Below are 26,039 nucleotides of genomic sequence, written 5' to 3'. Positions count from 1 at the left end.
CAAGAAAATGTCAGGGTTAAATGGAATGAAGGTTATGAAACTTTTCCTGCCAACATGACCCTCTTCTTCGTTGTTAATGAGATTTTGAAGTTGAACATTACATACCAAAAACACCATATATTTCATACATTTTCAGTAAGTTCTGTGAATCTAAAGGAATGACAATAAAAGAAATGGTTCCTTTCCAAATTATCCATTCTGCCACACTTGAAATTCAAGGTTAATTTGTCAGTATTTTGGCAAATTCATAAAATACCTAAGACAGTTTAGCCATTCCTAACTAGCTACATGGCTGGTACTAAACAGATGATAAGGCAGTGGCTGGCTGTGTCCCACCTCAAGCAGTACACCTATATTGTTATGACTGCTTGTACAAAAATTATACTGTGGTATGGCTAAAGGAGTGTGTAAACACAACCTAAAACTGTTGAACAAAATCATTGGAAATATATAACTTTTAAAATTGTTTTCACTTTGACTTCAGCTCAGGCATTATCATCGTCTATTCTCCTGAGCCGATCCTAAACAAAGGTTTAAGATCAGCCAAGCACATATTTATTCCCTTAAAAAGACAACCTTTGACAACTTTTGAATAACACACAAAAAACTTCTTACTCACACATACTGGCCACTTTGCTGAGTATGAGTGATTTTGGAGAAGTGATTTTTGTGCCTGTCACATACGGTACGAATAGTCCATTCCCCTACATGCCCACTTCCCACCACACAAACCAGAACACACCCAAACAACAGCATTTGGGGTCAAGTTACGCCTATTTAGGGATTAAAAAACATGCTTTGTCATATTCCAAACGCCCATCCCTATAAATCTTGGCGCCTACAGTTTGCAAAATATTTTGTCCCACAGTCCCCCAACGAACCCAAGCGGGTACTTTTTCATCCCTGCTATTTTTAGGCAGCATGGCTTTCCTCCACTGCCCATCAAAACATAATTTGTCACACATTTTGACAATGTTAATTGAAACCATAAAAATGTATAAAAAATTCAACCATGATACCGATTCTCCAGATTGGCATTACTATCGCGTACCCAGAACTTGTAGACTGTGATTGAACCAGTATGGTGACATTTTAATCTGGCACAGGGACAAATCGTTCCCAAATTACTTGCCTTCCCCCCCTCCCCTTCCCACTCCCCTCCTCTCAGGTTCTGGCACAGCCCCGGGTTAAGTAGAGTGACAGGTATGCGGGGAAGTGTAGCTGCCTGATGATGTCCCTGCGCTGGTTGTGCAAGTCCGGGGGGGGGAGAGGGGAAGGGGATAATAGATTGCAGTAAGTATGCAAGCGTGATTAATCTCATGGTGGACAAGATTTGGGTATCACTCAGATGCACAGATTTTTGTAATTATAACCTACCTTTTCTGAGTCAAAACCATGTCTTCACATGGCTTCATCTTGCCACCAAAGGATAAGTTAAATCACCACAGAGTGTGGATTTAATGCTAACCCAGAATAGTTTTAACTCAAAATATTTGAATGGTTTTAAGTAAATCTCTTCCTAAATTCAGCCAGAGCAGTTGATCGGCAGTCAACCAATACACTTCTTTTACATGCTGAAAGAGCTCTCTAAATAGTTACGAGTGACCGTTCAAATTACTCAGTTCTAATGAGCTGCTTCTTTACACAAGCTATTAAAAAGGCATTATAACAGCTACCACCAAAGGCTAAAGGTGGCCAACAGTTCAACACTTTACTTTATATAAAACACTGAACAGGGATAGACAAATGATTATTGGAAATTTAGAAGTTTAAGAGATGGAGACCTAGAGGGTTACAGGTGAACAAACTTCGAGTCCACCAATACCAGCTCGTGGTTTGGGTGCACCAATGAGATGTACATGTACTTGTATGTGATATTTTGCTGTAAAAATGTGGCTTCCTCCACGGTGACAAACTTGACGCAGAGTGTCTGCCAGCAGTGGCGGAATGATTTTCAAAAGGAGGGGGGGCAGTTATGAGATCACTGGGGGCATCAGCCACTACTAGACTGATGCATTAAGTCCCACCCATTATAGGACATGCCAAAAGTACAATGCTGTTTTTCAAGTTAGATGGGATTTAAATTTAGGCCACCAGAGAGTTCATCAAAGAGACTCGACTAAGAGTTGACAAACCAATCTACGCACTGGAACATTCTACTTCCCCCCTTCTCATTCAGGTAAACTGATCAAGTCTGAGACCTCCTCACAACGTCTGTGTACCCCCTCACCAGGGCCAGATAGCATAATCCACGCACCTGGTTGGTCGGCAGGAAAGGGATATACATCAGCACTCCCCAAAGAAATTGACACAGTGCTAAAATAGAAACCTGATATCCTGCAGAATACCTAGACTTGCTTCAGTGTCTTGATCATCAAACAAATTATTCAGTCAAGAGATGAACTCACAAAATTACAAAAAAGGCAAATATATGGATGTATAGATGAGCTCTGAGAAGAAAACCTCCCTAAGCCATTTCTAAAACAATGCATATCCCATTTTGTCTGATTGTGTACAAACCGTACCATAGAGAGTGCACCTTTGCTCAATCAGAGTTTGGAAAATCATTCTCAGACATAACAAAAAAGGTGCCAAATACCCTCACCTGAGAGAAAGTGGGTCCTTCTCAATGCCTAATAAGATGCTGTATACATCCTCCAATGGCTTTAACGCAGGACCCTAATTAGAACTATATTCCATCAAAGTTCAACAAGTACAACGATAGAAGGACAGAACACCCTCTAGCAGCCTTTTTCCTGGTGCATGTAATTCCTAGTCCTTTGGGGCACATTTAACAGAGCCTTTGATGGCAAGTGATATTCGTATATTTGTTATCTACACATCACACACACGACTTAGCAACTTTCAACATGACAGTTTTTGCACAGAGGTGGTTTAAACTTTATTTACAAAGACCGCACCCTTAATTGACTTAAATTTGCCAGCAACATGCCAGGGCTGTCCAAGAGTCTACGGGTACAGATATAAAAATAAGTGATATGAATGTCTTTCAAATACAAGAAATCATCTCTCTGTTGCAGCTCAACATTCACGGGAAGAGACTTTGCAGACACCTGTACCCTCCTTCCCCCCTCCTCCCCGGAAATAACCTACACATTTGTGTGCATTCAGATGAAAAGTGGTGGGTTTCTGTGCTTTTGTTCACGGGTACATACCAGTTGAAACAATGCTGTTTCTACCTCACTGGGCATTGTTACTGGCTACATTAATGCCCCCTCTAGTGTACGTGCATACAAAGCCAATGCTGCCTGACATTATAACATCATTGGTACCACCTGTCACATATCAAGAATAGCAGGATCCAGCCATCCATCTCTATCACGACAATCAGCATCGCCAGAGTACGCACCATCCCGACAGGAGTTCAAGACTTCCTCTGGTATGGAAATGAGCCAGTTTCTCTTGTCTTTAATCATACATTGCTTTAACTACACTCCTGGTGCCCTCTGCAAGTTGGCATGACACCAATTTATGCTTAGCAGCACAACAGCAGCAAAGCCAAGGAATTTAATGAGTGAAGATAATGTGTGCTCAGCAAAATTGTTTACCAGCCAGAATGACATGATTCTACCCATGATTGTTTCTGTTTTTTGATGAGCACAAAAACTTGACAGGTTTTACTTTTAAAGTACATATGTAGCTCTATCTATCAAATTTTCCCCACACCCAAATCCTGAGCAAATACTATTTGCGATCTGCTCTGCAAAATGGGTATTATGTCGCACAATGCCAAAACATGTAATGGCCTGTTCTATATGGAGAGGGCAAAATTTCTTCAAAATGTAATTTTTTCAATAGCTTCTATAATATTTATACTTTCAGAATTTGTGACTGCAAACATGGATACTGATGAATAAAGATGAACAATTGATCATTCAGTAAGAAATCCTATACAGCATTGTGTTTCCAAGTGCTACACTTTATGAGCTTTTGCACGAAAAGTGCTTTTATTAAATTTTATTGAATGTGAATATACAAATGTCTATATATCTCTGGAACGCAGCACACTACAGGTAAATCAAATAACAAATTGTAGCTTTTGATGTACAGAATCCAGCCATATCAAAAACTCATAACCTGAATCTGGCGACTTATTACCCATTTTTCTCGATCAGATCACATTTGTGACCCGCTCTGTGAAAATAAGAATTCACCAGAGCCACTGTTGACTTGTAAGTTTGTATTGGAAAGAGCAAATTTAGCTTTTTGTTTTTATGGACGTAACATGGGTGACAGCAATGAGAATTCCTTTTATTCTCTGACCAGAGGCCGGGGGTGCGTCAAACCCAAAAGTGGAACTTCTGGCACTGTGAACAGATATTTTTATACAAAGGCCTGTCATAATGTGCTTTGGAACACAACATCGAATGGTATAACATTATTACATAAAAAAAAAAACCACTAGCAACGAAAAGAACTCAGAAGCGAGAGGGAGGGGGGTCTGTTTGAACCCTGAACACTCCCCCCCTCAACATATGGGCCTGCCAGATCTTTTAAAGGCCTTGGCTCTGGTGACTTTTGACCCATTTTCACCGGGCAGGTTGGTGAACGGATTGAACGTTTAATGGATGGCTACCAGCCTGCCAGCTGTGCAGGCAGATTAAGTGTACAGGCGAATGTACTGCCGACGGGGAGGGGGCTTATTGTCTTGCTGAACTTAATCCTTCAAAACTGCTTAGCAGTGCACATGAGTGCAAAGTTTATAGGACTTACTGTCCTCTTGAGGTGCAGCAGGAAAACTCATGTTTGCAACTGTTCTACAGTCACAACCCAACATGAGGGGAAGGATATAGCAATGGGGTTAGCTCGTAAGACCAATGCCTCATAGGTCCGATGCGTCAGAGGTCCCAAAAAATGCCTTAAGAAAGTCCATAAGTCCGATGCCTCAAAAGTCAGATGCCTCGTTTGTCTGAAAATTCAGACTTTTGAGGCATCAGGCTTATGAGGCATCAGACTTACAATACGCACCTGTGGCAACAAACATCATTTCACACACTCCCGCTGAGTCTCCAAATTTAGGAATCACAGCTTTTCAAAATTTACTGAGTTTATTCTTTGGCTTTGAAATGTTTGAGCAGGGGTTGAGTCTTCAATTACCACTGTCACCTTATTATGGCTGTGTCCGAAATGGGCTTCCAGAGCTACGGCTAGGTCTATTGTCTACGCCTCTCCGCACATTTCCATGGGAGGGAAGACCTAGACCTAGCTCTAGACAACAGATTCGGATGCAGCCTTTGTATGAAATGTGGCTACTAGACCTGAGCATCTGGCACCAAATGTTGGCTGATGTCAGAAGCTTACCTGAAGAAGGCATGAAACCTTCTTCAGGCATACATGTACGTGTACCCTCATACATGTATATGTATGTAACTGGGCATGACTAGCTGATCTGCAATGGCCCCACTGCTCTGCCTGAGCAAAAATCTCAAATTTTACCTCCCATATTTGAAACAATTCTCCACAACTATGAATAAGAGAGGAAAGCCAACTGGCTGAAGGTGGAATTGTTGATGAATCGTGCAAACATCAAGTGCTTGCACAGATCGACCGACTGTTCCAAACAGTTGCAAACGGTGAAGACCTAGACCTAGGTACAAGATAAAGCCCCGGCCCTAGTTTGGCAAATTTGTGAGGAGAATAAATCACCAGTTTCATATAAAACATCTACAAACATGCCAGCAGTGATTCTTTTACAGCAAAGGCCACTTTTAACGATCAAACTGAAAGGGTCTGCTCTTTGACATCGCAGTCATGTTCTTCCTACAAGTGGCAGCTAAAACTATGGTTGGTTGTCACTGCAAAATTAAAATGAATAATTTACAAAGCATTAAAAATCCCAGGTAGCTAATAGAACACCAGATGATGATACATGTAATACAAAATACTAACTGAAAATATCCATTTGGTACAAATTGGACGTAAAATAAGAAAACGACCAAAAGCTGATATTTCTGCAAACTTTGGCCACCCATAGTAGTTGTAGGCAAAATGAGAGTGGTCCAAACAGCCCAACAGAGTAAAAAATACATTTATTTTCTGTGCATATGCTTGTCAAAAAAAAGCAGTGATGACTAGGTGAATGTCTAGCACTTTGCATGTTCGTATGTTCCATCGTAACTTTCCGTGCAGGCACGTAAGGAAAAGAAAACGGCAGCGTGACTTCCATGCTGTCCTCCAGATAACATTTCAAGGCAATTCATGGGAGAGTTGATAGGTTGTACATACCGATTTGACATCCAGGTTTGAAGGATGTTTATTCATAGCCACTGCTTCCCTCTCACCCAACAGCACATGAAGGTTAAAGATCAGACCTTGCCGGAAACACAAGTTGATTTTTCAGAAAAAGTTTCACACTGGAGGTGGCAGTGCAATGAGATCAGTCTTATATGCAAACACAGCTCAACAATAACGCGGGAAGAGACATGGGAAATGCTGTACGGAAGGCTTAAAAATAGGCTACAAGTGTTGGCCAAAAAAGTGTTACAATTTTGAGAGGATCTATTTATACTCCCAAGGTGCTTTAATTTTCCACTTGTAAAAATACAGATTGCCCAAGGCAGAGCAAAAATTACAGGTATGATGGTCAGTGGCAATACAACACATGGAGGCTATTTCTGGAGGATTGTCAATATTTTCTTGCGAGCAGATACTTTTGGGTACATTGAATCCTGACAGTGTAGTTCATAATTGACAATATCGGTGCGACTGTACCTCAAAACAGAATAGCAGTTTTCCTTTTAAGGACAAGAGAAATTCATTCCCATTACTCGCGCTCTTGTTGGTTTTTATAAAGAAAAAAAATGAAAGGTAATTAATTGGAAAACAGGGCCTTTATTTTGAGCACTGTTTATGACTGAGTACTCTGTTTTTACATGTAAATCCTGGCAAACACCGAACCTGTAGCCATGCAAAACATCACCATCAGGGAGCCGACGATAAGCCCGACAAGAGAGTGAATTTCCTCCTAAATACAAATCTCTTTCACCAATAGGAAGATGACAGCTACATGTAGTTTGGATGGTTTCCCCCTCCCCGTCACCTGTAGGCAGGGGGGAGGACAAAACGAGGCTGCACTCCCCTACAGAAAAACACTTAGAAAAACCTTAAAGTGACTGTCCCACACCCCTGCACGAAATGGACGGAAGTAAGTCCACTGAACGTTTTCTTCTGATTTTTTTTTTACCAGTCATTTATGCAGTGTATTCAAACTGGGTATATGTATGGCAGAGTTGAATTGGCTAAGTTGGCAATACCACTGTTTTGGAACAAAGTTCAAGGCTCTTTCCGAGAACCTCTTGCTACTTGAAAAAATTTGCCATTTAAAACAAGTTCCAATGGTAAGTGGTCAGACAGAAACAAAATCATGTTATGATTTTAAGGCATAGTTTAAAAAAGTCCTTTAAGCCGGGGGGGTTCAGATATCATCACCGACATATTCTCCTACATGTATTTTGTATTAGGGTAATTCCAGAAATTAGGGGTCCAAAAGTGGGACATTTTTATGTCCCTGTTACATCTGACCTTTGTTATTTGGCATGGAAATATTGACGGAATTGATTTGAACTATTTGAACTATTACTATTTGTTTGGCAGGTAATTTGCATTAATTCATCATTCTTGGAAATTAGAAAATGTGTTCTGAACTTACAAAATCATATATGTCAGATGTGACTGGGACGTGAAAAAAATGGACCCCTAATTTGTGGAATTACCCATTAGTGAATTTTCTCATACACTGAGCCTTCAGGAGTTTTTTTCAACTTCACAGCTGCACCGATACTGAATATTTTTAAATGCATGTTAAGTTTCAGAAAGATCAGGTATGGGACAGTTGAGTTCTTGTGGGGGGGAGGGAGATTCTGTCTGCACCCTCCCCCCCCAAGGTGAGTTCATCAAAAAAAGTCTGGCTCTTTTGTGGCTCGGGGTTAGTAAACTAATCTGGCCTTTAAGAGGGTAAGAATGACCCACAGGCAGAGGAAAGACACTCATACCTTGTTTCCATAATGGTTTTGCTGATCAGCTCAGCTGTTTTGTTGTTTGTTATTATTGGCATTGAGAGATCCAATGTTTCGCCCTTTTGCCAAAGGAAAACTTGTGTTCTTTGTCAAGCCCGTGGCTGGGCACTTGTAAATCAAAATGTCCGTCCGCTATCCAGTATCTTTTAACGGCTTTCGTTAAGGGCAACATTTTAGATTGTCAGGAGAGAAGAAGATAGATGTGGGGTGTGTAACTGGATATATTGGAAGGTTGTTAACAAGCTGGTTGTGCATAATTTTCACAGAACTTATAGTTTTCTTGGCAATACATGTACATTTATACAAATCAAAAAGGTGAGAAGGCCTGACATTTCAATCGGAACTGAATATTATTCAAAGGCACAAATTCAATAGTTTATCTGACAACAAAAGTGACAGACCCTAGTACTGCTGAAATGATGCAACTTTAATATTCCCTGTTTTAAGAAAATTTCAACAGATGTTTTTGTGAGAAAAGGAGGGGTCAAAGGCTATATGCATATGCAATGCAAGTCTACATCTAGTCCTGGATGCAAGCCCGCATGTACTGTCCCAGATACTCAGCTTCATGGTGCAATCATTGGCCCCACTAGGGGCCAGTAGAGGGCGCTGTCTGACCTGCAAGTGCACACAAGAGCCATTACATGTATTAGGTCAGGGAGAAACACTGCTGCACTTGTTCAGAGGTATCAAAGCCCAGACAAGGAAGTGTGCAGCAAGCAGTGCCCCGCACTCTGGTACACAGGCCCCATTTTTCAATGCAATGTGCACAAAACAGCAGCTTATTTGTTCAAAAGGATCACAGCTTTGTTTGGCTGTCTAATGAAAGGCACTATTTTTTGCATTCTCACTGCCTAGGGTATAATTGAAGGGAGAAATCCAATGGAAGACCCTGGCTGTGTCTCCCAATTGAATTAAATCTACACTAAGGTATCTGACCTCTTCCTTCAAGCTTTTACAAAAATAGAGGCAACAGGGCAATGAAACTGCATGTAGTGACCTGACTGGGACTTCACCAGATGTTGATCTCCGTCTGTTAGTTCAAGATTGGAGCAGCAGCAACAATTACACTATGGGAACAGTAAATCCCATATAAATTAGAAATTTCGACTCTTCCTCTCCCAGGGACTTGTTAGGTCTGTTGTGGACATCCCTCATCCGCCAAGTGACTGTCCATCATAGCAACATCGCTCCTGGAACTGTTCACAGCAACAATAGAATCACATGTTGAAGAGTTTGGGTACTCTGGGGAATGGACCTGGGTATATAGCCTGGCGCACAGGTTGCTTGCTGATATACAATTGCAGAGTCATGAATCAAGTGTTGTCCTTTTTTTCAGGGTGTAACAACTGAGGATACGTGTATGCAAGGGGGGGAAAAGGGGGATCTTGTGTCGGACACATTCGCCAAGTCATCACTCCACTGTAGCCAAATTGAGGAAATTAGGAGCATAAATACTCAACGGGGGTTATCCGACCACAAAATGTGGTACAAAAAACACACACACGGCCAGGTCGAAGAAAACAGTGTGATGTTCAGTTTTTCTGTTTCACTTGTCCTTTTTTTCCCCATGTCTGCCCAAGGGGTGATGGAGGAAATTCATGAGAAAATTTAAGGAACATGTGTCGGACGTTGTCAGGGCAGTCTGGACCGAGTTGGAAGTGAACTATTGGCTTCCTGTGGGGATTTCAGCCCTGCCACTTGTCATAAGGCTGACGACGATGCCATGGGGGGGGGGTTAAGAGAGGGAAACAAGGAAGAAACCAACCATACAGTCTGAGCAACACAAGAACAGCAGCTCAACTGCTGCTCTTACAACCTCTGCCATACGCCAACAGCACATTTAAATATCTGTGCCCCCTAAACTGTACACTACAAGTAGGGTGTAGGTGTACTCGAACACTCAGCCAATCAAATGCCATGGAAAGCAGGGCTGTCAAGTCAAACAACAAATACTGCATTTTCAAAGATTTTAGGGCATGGTCTACCCTCAAGGCATGAAGTCAGGTATTCCATGCTAAAAAACAAAAAAAAGATGAAAATCAACTTATGTATAAAACACCCCCCCAATAAAAAAATAATGAAACATCAGACAAACCGCCTGAGTAACACCCCCAAATGCACCAATACTTATGTTCAAAACCAAGGCATCTGTTTTAACATTCTCAATTGTATTTGGAAAAGTTATTAGCCACTAAATTTATCATTTTGATCAATGCCCTTTTTTTTTCAAAAACACCAGGACATTTGGACAAGTTGTCCAAGAATAACTTACCCCTTGCCAATCCAAAAATGTTCCAGACATCCTTTCTAGAAGTGCTGAGCCTACCAAAACACCTCAAAATCTAATAGCATCTTCCTGCAGCATGAGGAACCATGTCCCTCCCCCCAAAAATGGTTCAGTTCAATGACAATGACAATAAAGTTTGAGCTGCTGCCATCGAGGTAGTTTCTAAAGCATGCCTTGCATGGATACAATGCGGGATTCGATGTGAGTTGAGAGCCTTATCGCTAAGGAACATGTTGACGCTTCAAGGAAAGACACAGGGTGCCCAGACACTCAGCTGTGCCAGTTTCAGGGATTCTTTGGAGGGGAAGGGTTGCGACTGAAAGTTATGGGTTAATTCAACCTCAATCCCCCAAAAAACTTGTTCTTTCCGACTTGATTTTTTTTGGAGGGGGCAGTTAAGCGTTTCAGAGTTTTAAGTGACTCTGCACAAGTGGTGGAATGCATGCACGAAAAAATTTTGAAATCAGGTTTCACACCCTTCATTGATGTACTGGTAGTTTTACTAAGTACTGTCCAAAACTTGCGAGGAAAAATTCACCTGCTACTTGGATAGGGCTTGAACTTGTTTACTGATGCACATGCTTATGTGTGCTAAGCCCAATTGCTTAGCAACTTGCACGTAGCATGCTAAGCAAAAAGAAGCAGAAAACCAGTCACAGGAAGTGCACACTGCATCTAATTTTGGCCAGTAACTCGATTGGATGAGCAAATGTTTTCTATGCTTATTGAGGGGAGAATTTCCTTTGTCTCAGGAAAGTCGAGACTGAGCCATGGGACAAACATTTCTCAACACAACGTTTCTGGTCCCCACAATGCCAATCATGAAACAAATATTTGAGCAGTTGCTACCTACTGCCCCAAACATCTCATGCCAAGTTTTCCTCAATTTTTTTTTTGTAAGTTTTATTGTAATGTTGACATTTTCAAAACTACCTTTTCCAGTGGCATACTGGTCTTTCAAGCGACAGATTGATTTGGTATTCTCCAAAAATATTCAGTGCAGCAAAAAATATTCCTTTTCTGCAAAAAATCTCGTAATGGGTGTACTTTTTTTTCTTCTTTTTTAAAATTGTATCCTGTAATGGCCACATTGTTCAACCTACTACAAGGTACAAGGGACAAAATGAAAGTGACTGATTGATTTGGTTTGCAATACAAAACACAAACTTCTTATCTCCACATAACTAGCCCTCGTTGTGTCCTTCACAGCATCATGTCACTTCCAGCATTTAGCGTTAGCAACGCTGCATCAAGGGACTTCCTGAAGTTTACACATAGGTCACCCAACAGTTACTCACATGTCCAGGGTACGTGCATTGGCCGAGGTCGAGAGATATGAACTGCCTTGAGTCACAATATCCACTAAACTTCACAATGATGACAGCCAATCTGATTATTGCAGGTATTCAGGTGAACCACACAGGACCACAGAAATGAGAATCTCCTGATTAGCATCTTCAAAAATGGATGTCATAAAGTGTAAATATGCAGAGACGAGGTGAGATTTTTGTCATGACTTTTTAATCAGCTGACCATCCCTGCTTGACCAATTCAAGCAAGAAATTACGAAAACATAGGGCTGCTCCCCTAAATTAAAGTACCTACCATAACTGCATATCACACATGTAATTCACTCCTGCTGCTGGCCATTCACATCACACTGTGCTTCACAGAGCTGACAAGAAATACCAGCCAGATTAAATGATATACAGGTAGTCACACATCATAACTGGTAACCACTGAGATTTCTATGTATAATACTTATAAAATGCGTCCTACACTAACTTGGTATTGACTTTAGAATACATGGAGCAATTTTGCTACAGGAAATGTACAGATGTCAAGCTTGAAGTACAACACATAAGTCATGTCATGTAATGTATGTTGACAGACTTGCTTTACATAGTGTGCTGGGTATAAAACCAGTGGGAACCAGCAAGACCTAAACTTTGAGGCAGAACTTGAAGTAGATGCTGGTAGGCCACAGAGTTTGAGAATTCACTGTATCATGATTGAGAGATGGGAGCTCACTGGAGCATTTGAGATTGAATTTCTTTTTGTGTGGCACCATACTGAATCCTCCCAAATCTACCACTGAGCTGGAGACCAGTAGCATATCCTTTATTTCCAAGGGCATCAAGTGCCACGTAAGTCACAAATGCTGAGCTCAACCTTACTCATTTAAAACATAAGCCCCCCCAAAAAAACTTGCTAATTAGTGATTTCTGAAGGATTTCAGAGAGCTTACAGGGCTGCTTAAAAATTGCGAATGCCCCAGGTTCAACTGCACTACATCTCAATCAAGTGGCAACCTTTGCTGGGAGTTTGACATTTCAATTTCCTGTCTGCATAATCTGCTATATCCCGTCGTTAGAGATACAATAACCCGAACTCCTGACCTGTTGCCTATATGCATGGATAACACCTCTCGAGCTTTATCACCCCTGCCTGAAGTGCAAATTAAAACCTTATCACTGAAGAACAAAAGACCACCTCTGTTGACATGTTAATTTCCAAGGCAATTGCCCAGAAGGACTCCAAGGTGGGGAGGAGGGGCGGGGGCTACATTACCTCGAGCAGTGAGTTTATGCAGACCCCTTCACAAATGTGGAGATGTAACAGGTTGATGATGTTTGCACCTGTTTCTGTGAGAAGTGAAAATGTTTTTCTCCCCGTTTGAGGCAATCCTACTCCATCTTGCTCTCCACAGTGGATTGAATTTCATGGAGTGAAAGCTTGGAGCTGTGTACTTCCTGAGCAGGGGCCACAGCTATACGTATGATTCACTGGAACATCCACTCTTTGAATGCCAGCACTCAGAGAAAAGGGTCCAATGGCACTGTCCATCTTGAATGCCGGCAGAGCAGTTCCATGATGTTAAACAAATGATTAAGATGATAAATAATGTTTGACGGTTATATTTGACTTTCCACTCCGTGAAGAAATATGAGTGTCATGCCTGGCATACCTCTGGTGGGGGCATGCCAGGTGAGTGCACAGGTTCGTGTGTGTTTGGTGCGAGCCACATTAGCACATGCAACTAATTTCTGGTAGAATTAATGTACATGTAAATGTACACAGTCTGCAAGCCCGGTAAGGTCAGAGACTCCCCACATTATCCCATCTTGTCTTTGCCAGTGAGGGGGCACTTCTAGTCAGAAAGGACAAAGTCAAAATATCTGTCAACAGCATGTCGGTTTGCATGTGCATATGAAATGGGGCAATACCATTGCCCATGTGAGGTTATGTTATCAGACATTGTCACAAATGGGCCCATGGCTAGACAAGATTTGTGGAGAGTGCTATGGACTGAACTATGTCGATGTTTCTGTAGGTGACTTGTATTGTATGTAAGGCACACCATAAACATGATCTTTTGTGGTAAAAGTGGGGTATAGTTCACTAGCATGTGTATGAGAGATATTTAAATGCCACAGAGAATGTTTATCTGTTTATCTGACATAGTTTTTTGAAGACCGCATACAGTATTTTGGGGTTCAATCGAGCGTATGCTGACATTAAGCCGTTCAACGAAATTTGCCAAAGTGATCATGTAAATTGGGGGGGAGGGAGTTGGCATAGCAACAGGATCCTACACCACCAAAGACGGCAGCCACTCACCATGGAGACCATTGTCAAATACAAGGTTGGATTAGTTGCTTTACATGTACATGTAGCCTGAACCACCATCAGGGATTTTCTGTTACACCTTGATGGCCAATACTTGCTCTGGTGACTCCGTGTGAAGCTGATCTCATCTTTACCACACACTAATGAATGAGAGTAAGAGGCTTTGGCAAAACAAAGTCCCAAAGCTTTTTACTGACAATACCCACATTAAGGACAGGAAGGAAAGTAAACTTGGCTAAACTTCCCCAACAAACAAACTAAAGTGGGAAATTTTAACCTGGGAATTCTAGCATGGTATTAGTACATGTACCGCACTGCACAGCCTAGCCAATGTCCGATGTGCCCACTAACATGCCACTACCAGCAAAACGGATCACTTCAACCAGCCACATGATCCATCTGGTTGTTAGCACAAAAACAGTCCGGAGGATTTCCCCTCATGCGCTAGTCCTGTAGATTCTGATAAGATCAAGATCTGGCACGAGAAACCAATAAAAACCGAACCCTCCCTCCCAATGCCCTGATCCTCCCCTTCTTTTCACTTCTGAAGGCCACTCCATCTGTGGCATTAATCTAGTCTGTATTATCTGCACACTCCAGTTGGACCCCGAAGGACTTCCTACTCTGGCGGCTGCAGAACTACAGTGATGCAATGGGTCCTTCAGTGTTATAGACACAAGCGTGTTTGGCCACTATCGCTGCCAATTAGAATTAATTTTTGCCGATGCGCAGCGCTTATCTGTTGGAGTGCAGAGCAACGTGTGGACAAAGTGGAAATGAAGTGTCAAATTACAGGGTTAATTTCTGCCTGACCAAGAAATCTGTGGTTTGTCAATTTTTTGGAAAACAAACCGGAAGAGCATGATTGCTGTACGTCACAAATTACTTCTGGAAATGAAGACAAGGATACCCTCGCCTCACTCTGGATAACGGATGGTTCATTTCTCCCACAACCATGTTATAAGCTGTTGAACAAGATTATTGTATAGTCATGAAATTAATACAATTGTGGACTGTTAAATAGCAGACTTTTATCACGGAAGGAGTATGATTGGTCATTTCATTCTCGCATTGCTGTGGGGTTCTGATACAGAAGGCAGGATCAGCTTGCCAGACCCGTAGCTGGTTTGTGGCCAGCAGCTGATGCAACAGATATGGAATGTGCATCAAAATACTTTTCCTTATTTTCGCTTGGTACACAAACTTGTGGCACTACTGCTAATGAGCAAATCCATGCAAAAGTGGAAACTTGGTTATGCTGTTACTGACCCCATAAAACAAAACGAAGCTTTTAAAAAGACAGTGAAATAATTAGTACAACTACCTTTAAAACTTCCACTCTTTCCTTAATTCCGTAATTTCTACACAAATTGTTAGTATCTCTGTTTTAGTCCGACACTAATGGCCAGTGATCATTGACAGAGTCTTGAATGTTGCGACATTGCAATTTTTATGGCTGTGTGGGATTACTTCAGAGGGATGCATTCTAAGCACGATTCAAAAATATCACCCTACGTCACCTGTCACCTGCCATCCTGCCCCAAACATCCATCTGAAAGTCCAAAAACTCTATCAACTACCACAGAATTCTTGTACATGTAGTCAAACAATGAGTCAAGGACTGACCGATACGCCGGTACCAACAAAAAATGCAACTTCCCGTCACAGTAAATTCATACAATTTCATGAAAACACAAAGGTAGCTGTACAGGTCGTAACAGGACGGCCTTGAATTACATCATTCAGGGTTGAAACTTTGTTGGAATATAAAGATATACTCCCGCAAGCACCAGACTATAGGCCTACTAATTCTAGAAACTTGCTGGGCACCTTGTGCTGTCTGATAAACTCCCAAAACGTAAAAGGTCTTTTTAATTCAAGCATCCAGATGCTTTGCACAAGATGCTTCCAGAGCAAAGCATCTCAAACGATAGAGTACAAACTTTTGAACATTCCAAGCCTTTTTTTTTTCTCTTCCTGATGTTTCCAGGAGCACTGAGCAAGGTTGAAAGTACATGGAGATTCAAGATCAAAAGGATGGGCAGGCCTGTTTTCGCTTGGAGAAAATTGTCTTAACCAAACAAGGCCACATCTGCCTTAGTGGTGCACTTTAAGTATCCGAACTGTTTCCCTAAAAACTCTGACTCACTGACAAGGACTCCAGATCAGTATCTCTTGACGTGAAACAGGATAGATTGGATTCGGCAGAACGTGAAACACCCCAGGTGTAAGCTACAACAACTATAAAAAAGGCACGGACCCTTGGGATTTTGGGAACGCCACTGGCCAGCCTAACAAAACAATGGGTGTCTGCTACATGTAAGGCTAATAGTCTGTGTAAGACAGGCCATAGAACATCCAATGTAATCAACTGAAAGATTGCCATACAGCTAAAAGGATGTGATCCGGCTTGCAAAACGGAAATGAAAGAACAGCTAATAGACGAGTCATACACTTCCCTGGCCAGGAGAATTGGCCAAAATAAATCTTCATTTGAGCATGCATGAGTTCTTGAGCTTAAATCTTGTCTCTAAAATCTTTTAGACAGAATTCTACACGGGAGTAAGGGCATGAATGCCAACAGGACTTTGTGGATGGCATCCACATTTTACAGTGTGTTTATGTCTTAGATGGGTCCGGGAAAGTTTTTTAATGGATTCTCAGTTAATCATCCATTAAATGTCGCGTTTGGGTTATAAATAAAGAGCAAAACACTGATTAATCTTGTCTCATAAATCCACAATGCATCCGTGGAAACAGCAATTTCCGCATTGGAAGTTTGAGTGGCCTCGGAACAAGTTTTGATGAACAAACTTTTAGATGTGACTTTTGTTTAACGTTTTGAAAATGTTGACACGGTTGATGTGAGTTTCAAATACTGTGATGAAAAGTGTAGCTTAATACTGTAAAAACATTTAATCCATGCAGAAATTTAATATTTGGACACATAAAGACTTAAGAAGGTCCAAACTAGTCAATTTGACCACACACAAGCAACTTGACTTTTTTAACAGCACCTACTTATTCTGAGAAGCAATTGAAACAGCCCAAAAAGATTGACAGCAAACACACTACAAAAGAAGACATGAAATTCCTTCTCTATAAAGTCCACAGGAAACTTAAAAAGAAATTATTGCAGGCGAAGTAACATGTACGTCAATCATTCAAAATAGATGTTTTACTCTGGATTACAAAAATCTGAGGTTGTTGCACCACTGTTTAAGAAGCAAAAGGCATTGTGCACATGTACGAACATGTAGAACTTAAAGTGGTATTTGGTTCCGTGATCTGTACATAAACCGGACATTCTGGTCAAATAATTTATCCTTTGCACTTCCTTCTTTACATGAAAAATGCATTTTTGCAGGATAAAGATCACATTTCCGGAAGCTTTTTTTTTCCAACTTTAGTATTCTCATCATAGAGTGATCGTATTATAAAAGCGATGTTCTGAGATAACGAGAACAGACAGGTATTAAAGGATATCATGTAGTGTCAGTCTCCAGTGTCTATCATCCAATACTAAAGCTCCCTTATCAGCGGTAACAGCCGGCTTAGTGAAGGATAATACTCTTAGTGTTATCTATCTTCTTGGAACTAAAATGATTGAACCACAGTGCTGCCTGATAATTACAAGTTATACTCTCTTTCTATTTGTTGTAGGTTATCTGTGCCGAAGTTCACAGCTGTTGGTGCTGATACACAGAGAAAACTTGAACTAATGCACTTTGAGAGGAAAGTTCTTAAAAACTGCTGGCAATTCCAAGTACCTTTCCTTTGAAAAATGACACACCCTTCCCTTAAAATATCAAAGCCTTTTCCCTTGAATCAGTCCGATGAAAAGGACCCTGGAAACAGGTGATCCAAATTAGCCAGTGATTGAAAAAGTGTTCAGACTGTTCATGACATACATGCAGGTATAACTCTGATCAAATAGATGGCAGTTGGCGAGGGTCAAGCTGACTCCTTGGAACCGGTCTAAGGAGATGGGTAAGGTCACTGGATATCACAACTACATGTAGGTACAAGTACACCACAGTGTACAGAAGATAGCCAGGATAATAAGTTGCCATGACGATTTTGGAAATTTCAGTATTAGTACGTAAGTATGAATTAGAGTTGTATACTTAATGTATTGCATGATCAAAGTACCCTACTGAAGTTAAACACAGGTACCCAGGTACATGTACTTAAACACAGGTACCCAAATGCCCAAACACAGGTACCCAGATGCCAAAACACAGGTACCCAGATACCTAAACACAGGTACCCAGATGCCCAAACACAGGTACCCAGATGCCCAAACACAGGTACCCAAATGCCAAAACACAGGTACCCAGATGCCAAAACACAGGTACCCAGATGCCCAAACACAGGTACCCAAATGCCAAAACACAGGTACCCAGATGTCTTAACACGGGTACCCAGATACTTCAACACAGGTTCTGTGCACCAAGATACCTGTAATATCCTAAGATTAAACAAATTAAAGGACAGACGAAAACAAATTAAAGGAGAGATGAAAAGTGCAGTCAAAGTGGTAATTCTGTCTTAAACAAAAGGCTTACTACCATGTGAACTGCCAACCGTGAGTATATTTGAAGAACAAACCTTGCCACAAACTATTAGTCAATCACTGATCGAGCTTGCTCCATGCTGCTGCGAGGCAAATGCAGACTTGTAGGCGTCAGTTATTGAAGAGAAGGAACTTGAAGAAGCCTATCGTGCCTATTTCATACTAACCTCTATCTCCTCTCCATGGATAGGCTCTCTGGGCGCAGAGCTTGGCTTGCTGATGATGATTAGAGTGTGTTCATGTGGGTGGCTGCGTACTACTGCCAACACCTCCAATAAACACACCCTCGAACAACGTTCATGCGCTTATTACCAAAATCAATATTAAAGCCTAATGAAGTACTAAATACAAATTTGTATAATGTCTAAGAAACTAAGTAAATAAGCGACACTACTTGATACACATAGGAATAAATGTCACCTAGCCTACAGTAGGTTAAGGGCCTACAACAAGTACAACCATACACTACAACAGTAGAAGATGCAATGGCTCCTACAGCTACAGGCACTACAAACTTACCGAGCATCTTCTGCCGGTAGCCCAGGGGTACAAAGCTTGAAGCCCACTTGGGGAACTCATCTGCATTCAGCGACACAAACACCATCTCATCGTAGAACTCGTATGCCGATGATGTGAACGCCTAAATAGATAACGTTCAATTCAAACGGATCAGATACCTCAGCTCAGAAGGCAAACTATTAAAACAAAAGCAATGGATCCGGCTGGGCATCCAAAGAGTGGAACACTGTAACACAGGCTGGAAAGAAGAAAAGCAACATGGAAATTCCCAACTACACCAGATATTGTACAGTGTCTTGCAATTTGCGATGGTATGTATGAGCAGTAAAAATTACTTGGGAAATAGGTAGATTCAAGGCCAATTAACAGTGATCAAAGATCTTAGATGTAAGTTTCTGATTCATCAAGTTTAGCACTGAAAAACATTCGAATGGTGACGGGTCAATGAAATGCATCCTGAGAGATATCTCAGTGGATGAACACTGGAATTGCAGACCAAGGATCTTTGGTTCATGTCCCTGAATTGACCTGTTTTGCTTACAGTAACCGGTCCAATGACATGTGGCTGGCTTATGCATGAGCTCGAAAAATATTTGGCTAGTTAATGTGGTGGGTGAAACACTGGAACAGCAGGCCACAGGTCCAGAGTTCAATTCCCCAATTCAACCAATTTTCCTTAAAGCTGTTTCCACAGCAGTGATTGGTCAAGTGGCACCCAGCTGTTTCTACTTCAGCTCGAAGAAAACATTGCATAGATATTCTGGTGGGGAAAACTTTAGAGTAACAAGCCACACGTCTAGGGTTCACATCCCTACATAAATTGTTTTTATTCTGACATTTTTTCACATAGATACAGATATCCTAACACTTTACCTCAATGAACTGTGCTCCTTCCATTAAGTGGCCCCTGTTGACCAGGGCTATCATCACCGGCAGGTTATGTTCAAAGATGGAGTTTTCATGGTGCTCACCAAATTTTGTTCTAAGGACCAGACAAAGAGTGAAGAACTCTCCAACTACCTGACTATGAGCATGCAAACCTGGTGTGTAGCCTATCCACTACACAGTGCATTACTGAGAACCCACCATGTTTTCTTTCTTTTTTTTGACAATTCCTCTGGCCTTAAACCTAAAAAATACTGTATTTGCTCCACGGGCAAAAGTTCTCTTGTGATGGTCTTGTGGGATCATATGATTGTCCTCTGGGGTCTTCTGGAGGCTTGTGATGGTCTTGTCAGTGACAAATAGAGACACTTATATGCCAGTGGTACCATGCACCTTCAGATAGTGCAAATGTGACCGGTAGTTAAAAATAAAATAGTTCACAGTATAATAGTTAATCGTTACTTTTAATTAATTCATCCTTTTGTTCGTAATGATTCATCTATATTTGTCTACTGTGTAATGTATCTCATTGTGACATGGCCAAGTACAAGCTTTGGCTCTCTGCCAGCCACCATCATTCATCCTCTTTGCCAAAACATTTCCATTGTGTAACATCTTTTCAGAGGCCTCTGACTCAAAACTTCCAAATCGGTTTGTTAGGCTAAATCACAAACACACAACAAATTTCCACATTTACTTGCCTGCCCAAACAAGCTCATGCATGCGGTGTACGGTTGTAAAGGGAGATCACCGCCCAGTTACAATAAGCTCTTGTTTGTTTACTGCACAGAACCCGTTATTGCCGACGTACCCATCACACCCATTTGTACCTACCCGCTGTGGGTGTGGAACCCAGTCATGGTGAGATGGGTGACGGGGAGTCTACTGTGATCCTGTACGAATGCCACGATAAGATCCGTGCAGCTGGCTGGGTCATCTTCACAGCGTTGTCCCTCTTTTAAGTTGTACCTTCACGTGAAATGGCCAGACGCACAATTTTTGACCATGCTACGGTTTTGTCATCACAGGTTTTGCGAATTTCCAATAACCGTCTCATGAAGCTGTTCATTTCTATGTTTGAATTTCATTTGAGGCTGATTACACACCCTCATTTGATTACAATGACAAAATTAAATCTGTTTGCACAGCTCAGTCACTCCAATCTTACATGGGATTTAATCATGCTTCTTGAAAGTTAGAGTTAAAAGAATGTGTTCTATGTGTTTGCTGCACACTGGAGGTTTTTGACAGACTCAGGAAGGTTTTGGGCAGAAAAACTGAGGTAGTTTGGGATAGCGATAGTTTTTTGGGATGGTCTTACTTGTGTGGTGTGTGGAATGCATGTATCTGTGAGTCTGCCTCATCTTGGAGGGTCACCATCAGATTCCGTCCGAGGCTAAACACCAGAGACTTGATACCGTCTCTTCGGATCATTTCAACCTGTCAGTCATAAACTTAATACTTGAACAGTGGACAAAAGGAAGTTGGATAGAGAGAGGCTTGAAATTGAAGATTAGCAGTACCAAATGATGACTATGGCCAAGTTTCATCAGCGACCCTGAATCAACCATTGGTCAGTCTTGCTTGGTACTCAGAATATATTTTGTGCACAGGTTACCGGGGAAATTGACCATTGGTGAGCAAACGGTTGCTGACCAATGGTCAACATTACGACTTGGTATACTTTTATTCAGCAACTTTCTTTTTCAAAGTTTTTCTCAATGGATTTCTAGCATATTTCTTGCAAATTTGGCCATCTTTCAAAAGTCCTCTCTAAGGTCAGACACTGACAAAAAGATAGCAATACTATGGAAGCCCAGTTGGTTTCAATCTCTTAATGTGCACGTTGCACATGTAAGTTTATGCAGTGACATGATCTTAGCATCAGCATAAATCACAAGAAATGAAAACTTCTCAATTTAGAGTGTACCTGAGTAACAATCATCTCCTTCTCCTTCTTGCTCCTCTCAAGGTCTCGGCCTCCCAGGTTCTCTGAGACAGCCGCCAGACACCTAGCTCGGCCGTACAGCCGCTCACAGGCAACACGGTAGCACTCCAGAGGATACCAGTGGTGGTTTCTGGCCAGCTTTGGCAGGTACTGGCCGGCCAAGGAGAGGGGGTACATAGTGGCCAGGAGGATCACGTCTTCCCTCTGCAGAGAGGTGAGTTGAAAGAGAGACAAGTTCTTCAGGATTCTCTTCATGGTCTCTGTATTTTCACTGGATCATTTACTTTTCAAAATTTTGCCGTTCTAAGGCAGTGACAATATTAATTTTTCAGCAATTTCACCTTTTCTATCTTTATAAATATTTAGCCTGATGGTAGCAGTTTTATTACTACCTATGCAAGCTTGGAAGTTCAGTTCAGTCCATTTCTTGAACTGATTCTCACTCAGTGTTTTAGTTCTGTGAAACACTTTGCGGCTTTGCCATAAGATACTATATGAGTGTGTTTATTATTGCTGTTAATGAGGGATCTAATTTTTGTACTTAAAACAATTGTTATAGACAAACCATCAACAGCCAGTTATGTTACGCAACTGGAAAAAATACCTCCAAAGTCACTGGGAATTTCCTAAGAGGACAGAGACCTTGCGCTCGTATTTGAATATTAATGGTGTACTTGTGGCAAATTCATGGTTCAATGTGTCAAGTCAAAGATCTTTTGGGCAATTCAACAAACTACGGGTGAGGCTGTGTCGTGATATGTCCTTGACTGAGCCACAGTTACGTAAGGCCTCCCTTCATGCAAGCCGGGGTAACTGCATGGGTTCCTGTGAGGGCGCAGTTGACTTGGTGATTTGTAATTTGTGCCAAAAATGGCAGAATTGAACACCATACTCCCAAGGAGGCTGTGATGAAAAGGCAGATTGCCTCATGGGCCCGATAAACAGGGGGTACGATGATGATGCAGCAACTCGAGAACTAGAAGGTGCAGATGTAGATGCAATAGGAAATCGAGGGCACTCGCCAAACCCCCCCCAACAATACTTTGGATAGAATCCCTGCCAAAGACAGATATCAGTAGCGAGGAGCCTGCTCAATGTAACAAGATATGATCGACTGTCCCAAGGCCAAATGGCCCCCCTGAGTCCCAGCCTGCCAGCCACCACAGAACCCAACGGTGAAACTGCTTATTGCCAACACACCCACACAGTTTCAGAATCGGCAGTCATGTTGCCCCTATCAACTGCTTATGCCGTCAGCAGGGTCAGGATTGAAGTTCCAGGGGTGTCTCTGCTTTCAGGGAAGCCAATAAATGTACCCCAGAACAGAGATGAAATTACAATGTAATATTCTCAGGTCTAAGCCATACATGCATTACTACTGAAAAAGTAAAGCGGTTGAGATCAACCACAGCTCCCTGCCGCCAACAGCTTTATACAAACAAGATCACACTTTGGATCAGTTTGACATAAAAGGTGTGCAGTTGTGGTGACCCACAAGTGCCAATAAATCAGGGGATTGATGATGAGCAGAGCACCCTCTCTGAATCATTGAGTTTTCACAGGTTTCCCTCAAGATCACACCAACTCACAACAGAGCTTTATTGTCGCACAATGCCAATGCATGAATACTGTTGTTTTTTCCCAGACCCTACAGTGTAAACTTTACAGGGCAGCATATTTAGAGAAAGTCCGTAGACTGAAACTCCAATCTCAAGCTCCAAAAAATCACAAACTACAGCCTGGCTCTGGTGTGCGAGATCAAAGGAACATAGATGCTTCCTATTGTTCAGGTTTTAAAGGATTTCAAACTACGACTACTATGAAAGTGATACCTGAAATGAAGACTGTCGGAAGTGTTTGATACTCGGAAGCTGCTTTACGGCTGGAAGGGATATCTCAGAGAACCATTCCATTATAGATTTTTCCTGGATGAAAAATAACAAAAAAGTTAATACAAATAACTAAAAACTAAAATGGGCATTTGGTAGTACTTAAGGCTAACAAATATTTCAGGCAAGTCAAATGTGTTGACAAAGGCAGAATTGCGCAAAAATAGCAAGCAGTAGGACCAGATTGCTTGCCTTCTTTCGTGGATATTTCCCTACCTAAAGCAAATATGGATATGACCCGTCAACGGAGAGAGGATCAACTGAACTTTCAGATGCTACTGGGACTGCAAGATTTGGACAATTCTCAGGTCTTTTATGAGTACCTGTATATGGCGCTATCTTTGCGCGAGAAGACGACCACTTACGTCTGGACGAAGGGAGAATTGCACAAATATAGCAAGCAGTAGGACAAGGACTCCTGCCCTCTTTCTCATATATTTCCTGACTGAACAGGGATTAGACCTTGCCAACTCAAGAACATTGTACCGGTTCTGTATCATCTCATCTGAGGCCATGACCCAGTTTATTGGCTGTAGCCAGTCGTAGCACAGAAGCCTATGGGAAGTGGCTGCAGCCGAAATGCCAGTGACTTCTATAGGTGCATATATTTTTGCGAGCCGTAGCCACCACATTTTGGACAGATTTTGCTGGCTATCTCTGGGGTGAGATAGGGCATGAAGAGATATCTAGAGACCGTCTAGCAGAGGAGTTTTAATAAGGACTACAATAAAACGCTGTGGAATTTTTAGGCTTTTGATTGCTAACATGTCTTGAGTCTTCTCCCTTATGGTTGTGGCTATGCAAATCTTACACTTGATTAATGGGGAGTTAAAGATGCAGATGGCAGCAGACTTATAGTATTGAGCATGCTCAGAACAACCGTGCATGCTCAGAACAATGTGCCCATGCTAAGAAAAACACACACATGCTAATTACAATGTGCCCATGCTAAGAACAACACATGCATGCTAAGAACAACACGTGCATGCTAAGAACAATGCACCCATGCTAAGAACAACAGAAGCATGCTAAGAACAATGCACCCCTGCTAAGAACAACACAAGCATGCTAAGAACAATGCACCAATGCTAAGAACAACACAAGCATGCTAAGAACAATGCACCCATGCAAAGAACAACACAAGCATGCTAAGAACAATGCACCCATGCTAAGAACAACACATGCATGCTAAGAACAACACGCGCATGCTAAGAACAACACAAGCATGCTAAGAACAATGCACCCCTGCTAAGAACAACACAAGCATGCTAAGAACAATGCACCCCTGCTAAGAACAACACAAGCATGCTAAGAACAATGCACCAATGCTAAGAACAACACAAGCACGCTAAGAACAATGCACCCATGCAAAGAACAACACAAGCATGCTAAGAACAATGCACCCATGCTAAGAACAACACATGCATGCTAAGAACAACACGCGCATGCTAAGAACAATGCACCCATGCTAAGAACAACACAAGCATGCTAAGAACAATGCACCCATGCTAAGAACAACACACGCATGCTAAGAACAATGCACCCTGCTAAGAACAACATGCACAGGCTAAGAACAATGCACCCTGCTAAGAACAACACGCGCATGCTAAGAACACACGCATGCTAAGAACAATGCACCCATGCTAAGAACAACACACACATGCTCAGAACAATGCACCCTGCTAAGAACAACACGCGCATGCTAAGAACACACGCATGCTAAGAACAATGCACCCATGCTAAGAACAACACACACATGCTCAGAACAATGCACCCTGCTAAGAACAACACACGCATGCTAAGAACAACGCATGCATGCTAAGAACAACGCACCCATGCTCAGAACAACACGCGCATGCTAAGAACAACACGCCCATGCTCAGAACAACGCACCCATGCTCAGAACAACGCGCCCATGCTCAGAACAATGCGCGCATGCTCAGAACTGGTAAAAAGAATTGGTATGTTTGCTGCCACCAAGCGTCTCACACTCTCCCACTGAACGAAATACAAACACACAGCGAATCCTGAAGGATTAAACTTATAAAAGATACTGCAACACCTGCTATCTAGTTCATTAGGCAGAATGGAAGGGGTAAGATGGGGCAGTAGTGAAATGTTCAAAATCCATTACTGATCATTACTGTTCACCATGTTAGTTTAAGGTAAACCCTGTAAATTTCCTATAGCTGTTTATTTGATAGAAGTAAGATCCAAGAACAAACCTCAACATATTTTTCATACTCCGTCCAACAACCTCTGGCTG

The 26,039-nt window shown here is 41.8% G+C and overlaps 1 protein-coding gene across 2 annotated transcripts in view; it reads right to left on the bottom strand.

Moving 5' to 3' along the window:
• LOC110984364 (uncharacterized) overlaps nucleotides 1–26,039 on the bottom strand; it is a 42,684-nt gene that overhangs the window by 5,853 nt on the left and 10,792 nt on the right. The window contains exons 13-19 of one of the 2 annotated variants that reach the window (XM_087144115.1): nucleotides 23,717–23,809; nucleotides 21,867–22,088; nucleotides 21,258–21,376; nucleotides 20,771–20,905; nucleotides 19,925–20,033; nucleotides 19,052–19,172; nucleotides 1,173–1,237 (exon numbers count right to left, since the gene is read on the bottom strand). In XM_087144115.1, the coding sequence (XP_087000241.1) occupies nucleotides 1,188–1,237; nucleotides 19,052–19,172; nucleotides 19,925–20,033; nucleotides 20,771–20,905; nucleotides 21,258–21,376; nucleotides 21,867–22,088; nucleotides 23,717–23,809 (849 nt within the window). In that variant the 3' untranslated portion in view covers nucleotides 1,173–1,187. Of the gene's footprint in view, nucleotides 1–1,172; nucleotides 1,238–19,051; nucleotides 19,173–19,924; nucleotides 20,034–20,770; nucleotides 20,906–21,257; nucleotides 21,377–21,866; nucleotides 22,089–23,716; nucleotides 23,810–26,039 lie in introns of those variants that run through there. The other variant, XM_022244502.2, reaches the window with a different exon arrangement.

Source organism: Acanthaster planci, linkage group LG12 (genome assembly GCF_054643075.1).
Source record: "Acanthaster planci isolate LZ-2023a linkage group LG12, COTS_SCS, whole genome shotgun sequence".
NCBI lineage: Eukaryota > Metazoa > Echinodermata > Asteroidea > Valvatida > Acanthasteridae > Acanthaster > Acanthaster planci.
The sequence above is the reverse complement of the archived record's forward strand: the minus strand, read 5'-3'. Positions and strand labels throughout refer to the sequence as shown.